This window comes from Falco biarmicus, chromosome 12, assembly GCF_023638135.1.
Source record: "Falco biarmicus isolate bFalBia1 chromosome 12, bFalBia1.pri, whole genome shotgun sequence".
In the NCBI taxonomy this organism is placed as follows: domain Eukaryota; kingdom Metazoa; phylum Chordata; class Aves; order Falconiformes; family Falconidae; genus Falco; species Falco biarmicus.
The window spans coordinates 20,168,181-20,183,238 of record NC_079299.1 but is presented as its reverse complement, the minus strand read 5'-3'; the positions used below and the strand labels follow the sequence as shown (position 1 = coordinate 20,183,238).

General features: G+C 36.8%; 1 protein-coding gene across 3 annotated transcripts in view; it reads left to right on the top strand.

The window, feature by feature from the left end:
* ZFAND3 (zinc finger AN1-type containing 3) overlaps nucleotides 1–15,058 on the top strand; it is a 145,648-nt gene that overhangs the window by 21,557 nt on the left and 109,033 nt on the right. For 2 of the 3 annotated variants that reach the window (XM_056356994.1, XM_056356996.1), the window contains exon 2: nucleotides 13,537–13,577. In XM_056356994.1, the coding sequence (XP_056212969.1) occupies nucleotides 13,537–13,577 (41 nt within the window). Of the gene's footprint in view, nucleotides 1–11,625; nucleotides 11,679–13,536; nucleotides 13,578–15,058 lie in introns of all 3 variants that reach the window. The other variant, XM_056356995.1, reaches the window with a different exon arrangement.

The following is a 15,058-nucleotide window of genomic DNA, read 5'->3' as shown; positions in this document are numbered from 1 at the left end:
TTTAATTTTGTGACTTTGGCTGTGTGTCAAGGCTGAGGGGAAGTAAGCACCACCTAGTATAAGATGAGCAGTCTCTGCCCAGCTTCCTTTGCCATTTTTGTATTGTTGTGTCTGATATTTTTGTGGTTAAGAGTTCTGCAGACTTTTTAAGCCAAGAGCTAAACTGAGATTTGGAGTCTAGACCACTTTCTTGACTAGGTCAGTTAGACACTGGAACAATTTGCCAGTTCTTCATAGGATGTGCTCAAGAAAAGACAGGTGGAATATTTACTATTAAATAACCTCCTGTATTAGTGGGGACACTGAGACACAGCTGGTCTTTCTTAGAAACTTTTGGTTTAACCTATACCTAACTCATACCAGAAACTTCTCTCAGGAAAATAAGTGATTTTAGGAATGCTGAAGAATTATTTTTAAAAGATACTTTTAAATTTGCTATAGTTGCATATATATCACACATCTGCATTATTTCTTTTGCTGTCTGTCACTCTCATGCCTTTAAGAAAATAAAAATTTGAGTTCTGATTAGAGAATGTTGTTGTTGTAGACCTAATTGCCTTTTCAGCTGGTAATCAAGTAAATAAGCAATAGGGTTTGATCTTCATGCTTCTGGTTATAATTTAACAAATTCTGAGCATCTGCTGGTTTGATGGGTGGTAGCTGGAGGTATGCCTGTGGGTAAGTGATTTGAATACGTTAGTAATAGATTGGGAGCAGTACTGATTGAGAGCATAAGGAATGATGTACACTGTTTTGTTCCCTGTCAGGAATAATAGTAGCAGCGTAGAAACTTTTACAGTGATGAGTGTGAGTTAAAATTCTTTTCAAATAGTGAGTCCTTTAAGCCGACGAAGTAAGTACACGCAAAATGTCAGCTCTTCAGTCCTGTAGTTTTTAATGTCCACACTTTATAACTTTAATTTCCTATGCTCTGTTTAGAAGATAACACCTGAAATTTGAATGCAAAAGCATGTAGCCTGGTGTTAGTCAAGACCTATTACATGCTTTAGTTTCTGTGGTCTCCTATGCCAGTAAAGAACCTGAGAGCTATGCAGTCTGGCATGGTAGTAGACTGAGTATTGTTGTGATTACTTGTTTTTCAGTCCCTTATACGTCAGTTGGTAGAATGGAGTTTGCCTTGCCTCAGTTTGTCTTCTACTTATGCAGGCAGGTTACATAGGTGACGTTTTGAACAATTTCATGTCTCAGAGCAGCATGTTTTAAGTTTAATAAGGGAGTCAAATTTAGACTGAAGACTAAATCCTTCCAATAGTTGTGAAGAGTGTGTTAAAAGCAAAATCAGAGTGTTTACCTATAATGGTCTGTGTTTCATTTTGGCTTTTACAATTTTTATTTTTTTAAAATTTATTTTTTCCTCCCCTCTGTCATTCATTTTAGTAATAGTCCAGAACTGATGGACCAGATTAGATTGTTTGCTAACGTTTTCCTTCTGTATCCAGTTCAGTATTTTGCCTTGTTTATCTTGTTCTCTGATAATGAGGAGATTTGTGAGCATGGGAGTGATGAATGAAGAGCACTGGAGAAGGAGAACTTCCCCGATTATTTTCTTATTTTTTTATTTATTTTTTTAAATTTCCTTTTATTGCTATGCAGAAGGCAAGCTGTATGGGGAAAGACAGCTGAAAGGCTTCTGTGGATCTGTTCTTTTCCCCTGATCCTTTCTGCTCTTCCCTGGGTACAGATGCTTATACTGGAGTGGAAGGGATTAATTTTCAGGCATGCTGCAGTTGAACATGCAGAAGAGAACAACTCTTGATCACCATTAAAAACAAAACAATTGAGGCCTCTGACAAGGCCCCCAGCACTTTGGCTATTTTAACTAAGAGTGTTTTATTGGGATAACTAGATATATTAACTACCCAATCTTGAGTATTTGGGACTGAATTGCTGTTGTTTCCTTTTGGAATTCTGAGAAATATGGTTTATATATATATTTTGAAGAGTTATAGAGAGATGAAAGATTAAAAAATAAGATAAACTCAGAATAATCTAGCATAAAAATGCCAGTGGAGCTCCATAAGGAGCAAACTCTTAGAGTTTTCCTGTTCAGCACTGGTACTGGTGGTGTGGGTTGGTTTTTGTGTACCATGCTCATTCTGTTTCAGTGCTAATGGAAGATACCTCATGCTGTTGACTTCTTGTTCAATGCAGTGACTGTGGTAGTGACCATATAGCTGCCAAAGAGAAGGGAAAGATGTTATTTGCCTATGTGAAAGAAAAAAGGAAAAGCATCTGTATAGTTATTAACAACAGTTGTATTTGATGACTCAAAATAGTTTTTAATTGTATCCTTTTGTTTTGATTGTTTCATTATTTACATAGAAATATGTAAATATGCAGACATACATAGTCAACTTCGCCATTGCAGGATGTTACACTTTCATTAGGTGTTTATTTTCAAGAGATTGTTTTCTCTGTGGAAGAAATGAATAAACATAAACTCGTAGTATGCCAGTTTTATTCAGATGCATGTTGTTTGGATTAACATGGGATAAAAGAAAATGCCAAAGACCAGAATACTGTCCACTAAAGGAATGCACAGGGTGCTCTTCATCCTGTTTTTGAAGCAGCTTTAGTATCCTTAGATGTTCTGTATTTGAACCAAATTGTATTGTTAGAATTACAGCAAGACAGGTCGCTAGACCCATGAGCTAACTGTAGTTAATGAGAAGCTTGAAAGTAGTAATTTTTTTTTATTTGCTGTTAGATCAGAGATGAACAAGTTTAAAATCTGTATTTTGCAAGTAAATTACACACACACATACCCCCCCCACCTCCCACGAAATTGTGGTGGAGTATTTGAAGTGCTTTTTCTTCCTGAATAAACTCCTGTACTATTACTTCTGTTGTATTTGCACTTGGAGATCAGGCATTTGCATTTAGAATGCTTAAAAAAAGCAAGACATTGACACCATGGAACATTAGATTATATTAAAAGAGTTTCCTGTTTTACGCCACAAATTCTGGATGCTATGGCTGAAGCAGTTTGGGCTTGGGATGTTTATTACAGGGATCCTGTATTTTAATGTGTAGTTCTTTAGTCCAGTTAAATGCATTTTGAAGCATTTTTCTATTCAAAGTAAAATTGAGAAGAGTTTTGAAATAATGTAGCTGGATAAAGTGCAAAGTTGAGGCAGCTGTTCCTCCTGGGCACATGAGTCATAGGATCGGAGGGAAGTAGCACATTTACTTGCAGCCCAGTTGCTGAACTCTACCACATTGTTGAGTCATTAACTTCCCAGCATCGTTAACTTGGAACAAGAATGGAGTTGACCAGTATGCCCCGGGTCAAGCTCAGGCCTCAGAAATGACATGGAAAATGTAGGGGGCAGTTGAAGTTTTTAGACATTAAAACATTAAGCATACGAAGGATATTTTAATCCCATCTTTAAGAAAAAAAAAGAAACCCCAAACCAACAAAAAAACCAAACAAACCCCCCAAAAGAACCAAGCACAAAACATGTCCCTCCTCGCATCAAAAAACCCCAAACGCCACCCCCCCCAAAAAGCCCAAAGCAACCCTAAAGAGAAATGTCATTTAGGTATCATGAATAGTATGTTGAATGTATGGATCATAAGTGGTGGGGGAGGCAGTGATTCTTCTTGGTGCTTGCAGGAAGAAGCACAAGCATAATGATGTACTGCATGCTGTCTTGTGTAAAGGGTTCAAAACTTCCATTGTTTGCAGTGTTCCCTCTGCTACTCAGTCTTCCAAGCACTTTCATTTCATTCTGCATTTCCTGACTTAACTGTGGAGATTTCTGCCCCCCATCCTTGAGGTTTATCTTTTAATTGGATGATTTGGGATGGTTTATAGAGCACATCTGTTGTAACAAGTGAAGGGTGTGAGGGCTGAAGGCTTTTCATGGCCAGCATCCTCTGGTCTTAGAAGCTCATGAGAAGACAGCTTTATACTGAACACTTATCTGAAAAGAAGATGCTGCTTGTATATAAATCAATGGAGCTGTAGGTAACAACTTCCCATGTCATCTTTCACTGAACTAATGATGCTTAGTGTACAGATTCTTTTGTATTTCTTGTGTTTGTGCCTGGACACACATGTATGGGGAAAAAAAAACACTTCACCTTCTAATATGTTCAGATTAATGTCTTGCTTGGTTTTAATTTTTCTGTTTCTCATTATCAGCCTAATTCTTGATTATAGTATTTTTGGTTGGTTTTTTTCTGAGGGCTTGTTGGCTTTTTAAAGTGATGTTGCCAAATATTTATGTTTATATTGGTTTGTTCCTTGAACTGTTTGTTGTAAATTTTACCTGATTTATTTAGTTTTTTCCAGACACCTCAGGAGCTGAACTTGCAACACAGAAACATCTTGAAGGAATTGTTTTATAAGCAGTTTTATGCTGGTTAGAAATGCTACATTCTTTGGAATTATGCTGAACTCTGGCTTTGTGGTAGAAAAAACAGAAGTTTGAGTATGAGAGTATGAGAGGACGTCTCTTCTAAGTTTAAATATCCAAAGTGTTCTTCTGGGTCAAGACTGAGTGAAGTGTTAGTGCAGATATAATTTTATAACATTTCTGCAGTATAGCAAGTGAGCGGCATTTAGTTTCTTTACTGTGGGATGTTTTTTGAGGCTTGGACTCTCTGTTCATTACCTGAGAGATGCAAGATCTGGTACAGACTTTGCACCTGAGAGCTATTAGAAACTTGAACAAAATTTCTAAGTGACTTAAGATAAGCATTCAAACCTGCTTGTGCTACCAGCAAGGTAGTTCTGGGTGGCTGAAATACAACTGAGTCTCCAGAAAGGACCTGAGTGGTTTTTTTGTGCTTGTTATGAGTTACCAGTGGTTTATTTCACTTTAGAAGTGACTTTTTATGTGGGTTTTTTCCCCTATTTTTCTTTCTCTTTTTTATTTTTCTTCTATTGTACCAGCAGGGCAGAATTGTCTTCTGCCAGTATAGAGGCAGCACTGACCAATGTAAGAGCCATGTTGCTTCCTGATTGTACAGTTGGGTACAAGGCTAGCTAGGATGGAAGAAAGTGAACTTCCTTCAGCGAACATCTAGCTAACCTTTTGAATACCTTACGGAAACCTGTTTTAAATGGGGGGGGGGGGGGGGGGGGGGGAAATGCCTGCTAACTTAGATACTGGTAGCTTCTTTTAGACGTGTTTGTGAAGAGTGTAACAAGATAGGATTGCAGACACCTTGTCAAAATTCTTCAACAGCTTTTCAAAAAGTGTTAAAATTCTACTGTAGTGTGCAGTTCCAGAAAGGTTCGATAAGCAAGGAGTGCAAAGAACTGTAAAAGTGAGTGTCACTCATTCACCACAATATGCTGTTACATTGCTGCTTTTTGAGACAGTTTGGGGAGGTCTAGGCAAGTGAGGTGTCATAGTCAACCTGCTTGCTGCTGAAGAGGGTGTAACTCCTTACCAGTCCTGGAACAGCAATGCTTTCTTGCTTTGCCCGAGGGTTACTCTTTCTTCTTCCTGGCTGCTTTATTTCTGGACCTCGCTTCCTGTGCTTCGACTCCTAGAAACGAATAGGCAAATGAATTCTTCAGGTTCTCATTCACCCTGTCACGTCTTTTGTATATAGTGCACCTTCAAGTGCTTTCTTTTGCCATGTTTGGGATGCTCAACATTTTTGCTTGTGTAATGTTTGGTTTGTTAGACTTTAAAAGTAGATCTCCGCAACAAAGGCGTTTATCTTCGAATTTTGATACTCTGCTAGCTTTTGAGAGAATACTTATGGCACAGTACTTAAACCAGACTTTGTTAGTGTGTTTTGTTAATACTGTGCAACAGCCCTTTTTAATGGGTTTACATAAGTTGTCCTTGTAAATTATATTTAACATGCATATAACAGACAAGGCCTTTGAAATACTTTGCAAGGCACTTTTTTTTTTTTTTTTGTCTGTCATTTCAAAGTTCTGACCATACTGTGCTAGGCATTTTAAAGTATTGTTTTGCCACAGAAAAATAACTTTGATTAAAAAAAAATAAAATACTTCTCTGTGCTTTTGCAGAGAGAGGAGATATGGTAGGCTTCAACTGACCAATTTTAAACTGAGAATTTTACCTATTATGTAAGCTAAAACTAGTTGTTTAGGTCAGGACGTTTTCCAGGACATTTCCTGGGGAGGTTTGATAGATAATTAGCTGTTCTTTTAAGTCAGGGGACAAAACAGATACTTTCTTGAGGTTTCTTTCAGCTTTTCTTTTTTAAGAATGTTTTATTATTTGGTATCTGTAACTGACCGTGTGGTAAAAGGAATAACACAAATGGAATAGGTTTTTGAATGCCACTGATCAGTGGAGTATTGGAGTGTGATCTGAAGAAAAATATAAACTTGGTATGATTTCATATTGTAAATCTGAAGATGATGATTATGTTGTCATAGGGCAAAGTTAGTTATTACTTGCAGTGCACGTAAACAATAATGTCCTTGAGGAATTTGTGGTAGGTGGGTAGATGAGACATTTCAAATTTTGTTCCTACTTTACTGAAGGACTCTGGAAATTACCTTGGACTCTGCTAATACTTAGTATTTCAACCTTTTTACTGTCCTTTAAATAGTAGGCTACACAACTTTGTTAAAAAGACTTGCAGAGGAATGTTTGGTATTGCATTTTGCTGCTGAGATATTTTATTTTTTTTTAAAGAAAGTGTAGAGATATGTATTCATGGGACTGTGAAGCATTTAGCTTGGACTGGTGGGCAGCAACTTCGTAAGCCCAGCTTGAAACCCAGTTGAATCAGATCTAACAACCTGTCTTACCTAGTTTAGGTGCATTGGATTCTTTGCAGTTTGTTGTGTGAATTGTTGGAGAAGGCCTTAAATTGAAACGCTATCAGTGCTTTTGTGTCAGAGCCCATGATACGTTTTTTAAGAGTAAGGAGCAACTTTTCTGTGTGTTTTCCTCATTTTCTTCTCTTAGTCTTGTGTATTTGTGCTCTTCTCTGGCATTACTGTCAACAAAACACTTGAGTGTCTTTGTATATTTAAAACATAAAAAGTGCTTCAGCCATAGAGCTTTAAAAGAATGCTTTACTGTAGCCACTGAAAAAAAATAATAAATCAGGATACTGCTACTTCATTGGGATGCGTCAGCATATCTTTTGAGTGTGGAAAGCTGCCAGAAGGGCATTGCACTAGTACACTGTGCTGTGCATAAAGTTTACCCTCCATTTCATTTCAAGTTGAGGTCAGGATGATGAAGTCCTTTATGAACTTGTGGCTCACTGAGGCATCCTTTTCAGCAGCTTAACAGAAATCTTGAAATGATATGCAACACTTAAATTGTTCATGGTGAAAATGAGGAGTCCAAAACCAGAATACTTGTATATTTTCCAAACAAAACCCCCTATAGTAGTAGTAATAATAAAATCTACTAATAACATTTTTCTAATTGCACTAGAATTCTTACCACTGAGTGTATGGGTATAGAACAGTTGATGAAGTAGAGGACACTGACTGCACTTGCAGAATGTTTAATTTCAGATTTTGGTTCACTTAAAAATCTCTTTCTTGAGTGTTTTTGAATATTTCTCATTGCCAAGTTCTCTACAGGTCCATGTGCATTTGACATGCTCCACTTCTTTGTGGCAACTGTAAGGTTCTTGTTTTATATCCCCTTAGCAAGATCATAAATTAAGGATGATCTATAAATATCACATTTGCAGCACATATGAAATCAGTGAGGTGACTTCTGATTTAGAAAGTAAAATGGCTGTCTTCAGAAGCTAGTGTATGGCATATACAGAATTTTCAAAAGGCTATTGAGGGTCTCATTAACACAGCCTAATTAACCTCCTTCCTATACAAGGTGAAGTGTTCTATGCTCTAAGCAAATGATGAAAAGTCTAAGGGAAATACAGAATTGGATCAATTTTCTTTTAATGATAAATAATCCTTCTAGTCTGGTTGGATGAAAGTAAACGTGTGGGCTATGGATTTGCTTTGGTTGTGTGCCAGGACTCAGCTCAGAATGAATTCTTCAGCAGAGTTAGAAACCTTTGAAAATTGCTTTATAATGGAAATGGTGACAGACCATAAACTACAGTAGTATAAATGCATTGATTTAACATATGGACAGTTGACCTAAGTTGCCAAATACCTGAAACAGTGTGTGCTGAATGTATAGGGAGGAGGCTTCTCTGTAGTTTTAACTAATTAATGACACGATACATATTATGTTAATGTTTCTCAAACATATGACCCCTGACAATATTGGACAGGTATCATTCAAGTGCTAAGATATATTTCTACTGTAGTGATGATGCGCTCCCACTCTTAATTGCTATACTGGAAGGTGACCAAGAAGCATTTAAGATGATGCGTTTGATCACCAATGCAATTACAGTGCCACTGAAGCAGATAAGTTTTCTTACTACGAAGTCATAGGAACTCTGAGTCATAAAGAATCATTCCCAGGTATGCTGGAAAAATTTGTTCCCAATAAAAGTGCAGAATCTGGGATTTCACAAACTTAATTAGCATCTGTGGTTTTAATATCTTAATATAGCATGCATGCATGCATTAGGTATTTAAAAGCATTTTTTCTCCAAGCTCCTTATTCTTCCATCCCCAAAAGAAAACTGAACAAAAATTATTTTCAAGAATGACTGTTATTCTGGTGGTGTTTTTCAAGCACTGAAATACATACCTGTACTAGAATCTTTACTTATTTTCACTCTGGTGCGGCTGTATGATTCTTGCTATTGGTGAGCATCTGCATTAATAATTCCATGTCACTATTATCTTAAAAAGTGTGTGAGACATCCTAATATAGATGCGACTGGGCATTTTCTGTTGCCCTTTGGCATGTGTGTGGAGGTAAGCTAGTATTAGTTTTTAGAGTTTGTGGGTGTTTTTTTTGGTGGTTTTTTTGTTTTGTGTTTTTTCTTTCCTCCTAAAAATGGGATGGGGAAGCTAGAAAGTGCCTGCTTGACAGTCTGCTGGAAAATGTAGAATTCTTTTACAAAGTGTTTACTAGGTGTGCCTACCTATTACGGAGACTGAGTGTTCTGAGATCAGACTAATTTCTCGATACTACTTTTTAACTCTCTTTGCACAAAATTTCCACATGCAGTTTGTTCTTGAACCTTCAGATTGAGATTGTCTTTTTTAGATTCCGGCTATTCTGACCAACTGCTGTACATCAGAGTGGGGAAAGAAAAGCAAACTTCCAGTGAAGACAGAGTAGAATGTGTATTGATTTGGATGGTACGTCGCAATGGTATACTGCCAAATGGCAAGAAAGGAAAGGAATAATTAGTAGTGTAGAGCATAAATTTGAGTAAATAACTTTAAGTGCTTTTAGTGGAGTCGATAAGACCACACCTTTGTAAGAATGTAGTGGAATTACCTTATGAAAATGGAATCGGGCAAGCAATCTTTTCAGTTCTATTAATCAGTTATATAACATACTTCATTATGTATTGATATTTTTGATATTTAAGGCCTCTGGCTGGCTTTAACTCTGCATTATGCACCTTTAACCAGAGATGCAGATGTTGATCTCACTGAAGTGAGCACCTTATGGTAGTCTGCATGTGCATCTGTCTGAAGGCTCAGTTTCTTTTGCTGTGGAAATTTGTAGGCACTGCAATGCAAGTAAGGGGTGTGGTTTTTATTTTTATTCTTACATGTCATTTATTTATTGCTTAAAGTATAATTAACTTCCAGGATTTCCCATTTCTGTAAATTTCTTCCTCTTTCAAAGTCACAGTGTCGTTGCCATGACTTTCATGGATGTGTTGTTAAGTGAGTGTTTTTGTTTGTTTTGTTTTTCTTTTGGCAGTGGAAGCTCTTCTAATGTCTGCACTTGTTTCAGACTGAGCCTAGTGGAACTGTTGCATGCAATGTTTTCGTAGCCTCTGGGGTTTTCCGGCTGGCTTGGAGTATCTTCTGCCTCTAAATTGCACTGCCACTTGACCTTCTGAGTTATGCTTCACCTTGTGCCTTCCAATCTACATAATAATTTTTTGTCACCCTTGAGTTAAATGGTTTCTTTTTGACAGGTGGAAGTACCTTCAAATAGGGTTTAACTTTATATTCTGTCTCAGTGACAATACCATTCTATTTGGCTTGATTTATGCATAAATATGAATGTCGTTCTGAATACCAGCTTAAATTAGGTACAAATGAAGATTGTAGATTATCAGTATAAAACTTGCTTTCTAGGTATATTGTACACATAAAACGTATACTGTAGTAATTCTGGATTAGGTGCTGTTAAGCATGAAGCTGAATTTTGAGGGAAACCTGGGAATTACCTTAATAAAGTCGAGTTAAAGACTGTGGTGATTTGGTATCTGTTTCAGAAGCATGTTGAATATCCCCAACCAAACTGTGACAGAAAGGTGTAGAAATGTTGGGTGTCAGCCTAAAGACTTGTAGTCTAAGACATACAGTTCTCATTGCCAGGACTGACTTTGAATTCTAGCTTCACTGTGCCTTATTCATCTTTACACTCATGACTTTACTGCATATTCCTAGAAATCAGAACTGTATTGCTTTCCCTAGAAGTCACCTGCTTGAAGCAGAGTTGGCTGCTGTGACCTTCTCTGTCCTATGAAGTGGCAACTGAGCTGTATCGTGGCCAGGACTGTTTGATGTTTTAGAACTTTTGCATGTTTCAAATAAAATTACCTCTAGAAATAACAGATATTACGAATGTATAATACATTTGAAAACGCTACTAGGAGCAAAGATATTTTGTATTTTGGTGTTCCTGCCTAGCAGTATGAGCTTTTGGTGAATGTTGGAGTTGGTAGGAAATAATCAATGTAAACCAGTGATGTGGTTCACAGAGAAGATGGAAATAATGCAGCTTTGGTCAGTGTTAAGAGTCAGATGAGAGAGCCCTTGTTTGCTGTAAAGAGAAGAGCCTAGCAATGAGAGAAGGGATTTGCAGGGTAACAGAGCTGTGAAACATATTTTACTTGACAGGCATTGACATGACTCTCAGATAACGCCTAATAAGTTTGACATGTAAACTGTTTAATGCATTTTTGTTGTAAAGCTTTTGCTCTAATTAAATATTGCACTTTCAAAGAGGGGCCAATTGGTTGATCAACACTATTACTCTGTTTCTAATGAAAATGCCATTTTCTTAGTTGTAGTGTTGTGCTGATGGATCTGCATTGACATAAGTAACTGTGTAAAAGAAACTAAGAAAAAAAACGCTCTGAAAGTTTACATCCTCATCTTACATAGCAGTATGAGACTGACTTGGATGTCTTGAAAAAGCATATAAAGGGATCGAAGAGAAAGTGATCCTTGAAACTCTTAACAGAGAGCTGAAGTTACGTCGCTCACAGGGTCACTTGTCCAATAGCACTGTCCTTTCAGAAAATCTGTTTTTTTGTGTGTTATGAGTAAATGGCAGCCTCTTTTCTTTTTTCACATAGCTGTATGTTTTGTGTGTGTGTGTGTTTTCCATTGTTGGTGTGCTGATAAGTAAATATATCATATGAGGCTTTGGACTGATATTTTAGATATGATTGAGATGGTTGATTATACCACTGAAAACATTTGTCATTGCCCGTTCCGATGTCATCAATATGAACCATCTGAACTCTGCCTTTCTTTTTCTTTGCTGCCCCTGGGGTTTAATGGCTTTGCAGAGAAGCTCCTGCCTGGCATATTGAGCTGCTCCAGAAGGTCTAACCCATAAGCAGTGAGTACTGAGCTGCAGCACACTAATGCTGTAGGTGTTGACTCACCATGCTGTTTTTAATTGCAGTTCTTTTGAAGGTAGATAATTTGTGCAACTGTCAACATAGATACTGAATTTTTGGGTATATACCAATTTGATGATGTATTTGTATGGCTACAAATGTTGTTCTGCTTTTCTTTTCCTGGGAATTAACTTTTTCTCCTGTGCACATACTGTTTGCATTTAAAACTAGCTTTCATGTGTCTGTGGCTCTTGCTATAGCTGGCAAATGCTTATGTCTCTCATCTGCAGTCAACTGTGTTCTAGAATTCCTGAGCCTGATGTAAACCAGCTCTCAAATTTGCATGAATTGAAAAGCATCTGTAATGTTTCGATATGATTAATACTAAGATATGATTGACCAAGTCTGTATTTGCTTAGTTACTGGAAAGTCATTCAAAATATCCATTCGCAAACTTGTGGGGTAGGGGGGAGACTTCTTTAATTCTGGTAGGTGTGTTCATTTGTGATGTAATTGCTTTGAAAAAAACGTCAAAACTTTTGTCTGGAGATAATAAAGTTTTGATTTTTATAATTTGTATATTGTAAGATGCAGAACTCATCTCAAAATTCCATCCACGTTTGACTGGAAATAGAAAACAACTCTTATGGTAGTCTCAATTGATTTTGTGTATGCATATTTCAAAAGATAAAGTTGCAATTAATTTGGCTAAATGATATGCTTCAGCTAAGGCTGCCCTGAGGAGACAAAAAAGGTCTTGTGGGCATGGACAGTTTTGGTACAATCTTCCCTGTCAATATGTACTTTCAGACTTGCTCAGGATGGTGTTAATACTCATACATAACAGAGCTGATTTAGGAATGCTGAACAAATCAAATATTGGTCAGTGTGCACAGAAACTGGGTTGCTTTTACTGAAAGAAATCTCAGAGAGCTTGTGAGAACATTCTGCAGCTCACTTTGTTAAGGAGATGTGATGTTAGAAGAGAACTTTCCATAAATGGGAGAACCTTTTTCTCCCATAGTATATTGCTTTGGGTAGTTTCATGGTAGCCCTAGAGAAAAGGCCTATCGCCCTAAATTTTTTTTTTTTTTTTTTTTGTGAGCCTGCTGATTTTGTGAGGGAGAACACTTGTGGCATAATTGCACAAACACTTTGGAGATATCTGGGAGGCTTAAGATATTCCTGTTGTTCTCCAGCTGTTTTTCTGTCAGCTGAAGGTTGCTGCCCTCAAAGTTGAGCCACACTAATGGATCATATGAACTGTCCTAGTCCATGTCAGTGCAAAGTCAGCCAAGTTATTTTAAATTACTGCTGGACTCAGCTGAGGGTAGTAATGAACAGCTTGAGGTAATAACTTCTTAAGCCATTCCAGCTAGACTTCCAAGAGCACATCTGTCTGTGTCTTTATAAGTGCAATACTTTAATCTCTCTATTGCTGTACCGTATTCAGGATTTGTCAGGACTGCAGAGCGGTTGCCAAGGGGAGTCTAATATTCAAGTCAATGTATTGGCTCTTCTTGTCTGTCATTGTTATCATATTGTGATAGATCCAAATGATAAGTGTGTAACAAATACATAGAATGGTAAAGTAAGCTTATTTTCTTATATAAGGTAAATGTGTGGAAGTCATGTTTTGGAAGCTCTTTAAATTGGAAAGAGATTGCCATATGAAGTCTCTTTTCTCTGTCCCTATTCTTAGTTCAGCCACTTCTAGCCACTTACCTTTGATTCCTAGCCATTTAAGTTCTTACCCTCTCTGTACCCTTGCTTCATTCCCAAAAAAACTTCCATGTATTGATTAGAAGTATAATGAATTTTTTAGCTCTATTTTTTTTTTTTTTATTTTTGCCCCAGGTCCAGCAAGACTATGAATCTCTGTTCCAAATGCTTTGCTGGTAAGTGCAGTAAAAGGTTTTGTGTTTTTGTTAGATTATTGAAACCACATTGTTGGCATCTCCTTTAGGATTTGTGCATGGGTTTCTCTTCCTTCAGTGTGTATATGTAATCAGATTTTCCTCACTTTGGTGCTTCATTTGTTTACTAATCAAAAACGTCTTGTGTAAATGCACCAATTGAACCTTGTTCTTGTTCTGGAATACCCTTGAAGTACAGAGCTCTGCTGTCAGCACAGCTCCTGTGCAGATGGTCTGGCTTTCAGAATGCATAAGTCTGAATTGTAATTTGGAGTTCTGTAGGATTTATTTTGTGATAAACTCTGAAATATATTATGGATAAAAAATGAAAAATTGTTATAGAACATCCCTTGTTCCATTTCTTTTTAACTTGCAGCCCTTGAACATTAAATCAGCTGTAGTTCATCAGTAGGCTAATTCTAATTGCTACATATTATTTTCTTATTGCAAGGTGATTGCTACTGTTTAAAATGTTAGGAATAGCTATGGACCTTTTCCTGTTAGCATCTTTGAATTTCTGAAAATTTTTGTTTGTATTAGTATTGTATACTTATTTTTAATTGTAATTAAAGTGCTGTCGTAGATCCATAGATCATGATTGTTATTTTATCTTGGGGGAAACAGGTGCAATAGTAAAAAAATCAGGTTTTTTTAAGACTTTAAAGATTTTTCTGCGTTTTTTTTTTTTTTACAAAAATAAATTTTGACTTAGATTTCAGATCTTGGGTTCAGCATGACTTCATTAAACAAACACATGGGAAATAAAGATTGTCAAAGGCTGTTCAGAAAAATGATGCATGTATTTCTCTGGCTGTTTTCCAAAACAATGGATTACTGGAAAAGGGTATACTGAAGAAAGTTCAAGTCCTTTCTTGTACTCTTTCCTTACTGATCACAGAAACAAGATACTAGGTTTTTGATTTGACTCAGTACAGCTGTTATGTTCGTATCAGCACTGTAAACAACTTCTGTGTACCTCAGAAATGTGGTTTTTCTGATCCTGAGATATCAGAATGGCCCATCCCTCATATTCTGAATTTAACAGAGTACCCAAAACTTCACTGCCAGTAGATGAGGCATTAAGCAAAGCATCTTTTATTTTGGTTTTACTGGGCATTCTTTGTTGCTTTGTTTGTTTTTAACATGAAGAAAAATTCTTGGCTGCTATTCTGTAATTCTCCTGACATGCCATTACCTCTGATCAAGTTCATTTTTTCTATTGTACAAAATGATATCTAAATATTTATGGGATTTTGGGTGTGGGGGTGGGGTAGGGAAGCTTGATTATTTAAAATTCTCAAGAATTTCCTTGCAGCCTGTTTATTTCAATGAAATAAGACTTTTGAAGAGTTTGAGTAACTTAAAAAGCTGCTGCTAGTTGGAACAAAACCAAGTATTGTAGGAAAAGGCAAATTTAATTTATGTTTTTTTAGATCTTAACTATGGTTCCTTTAACAAGTAGC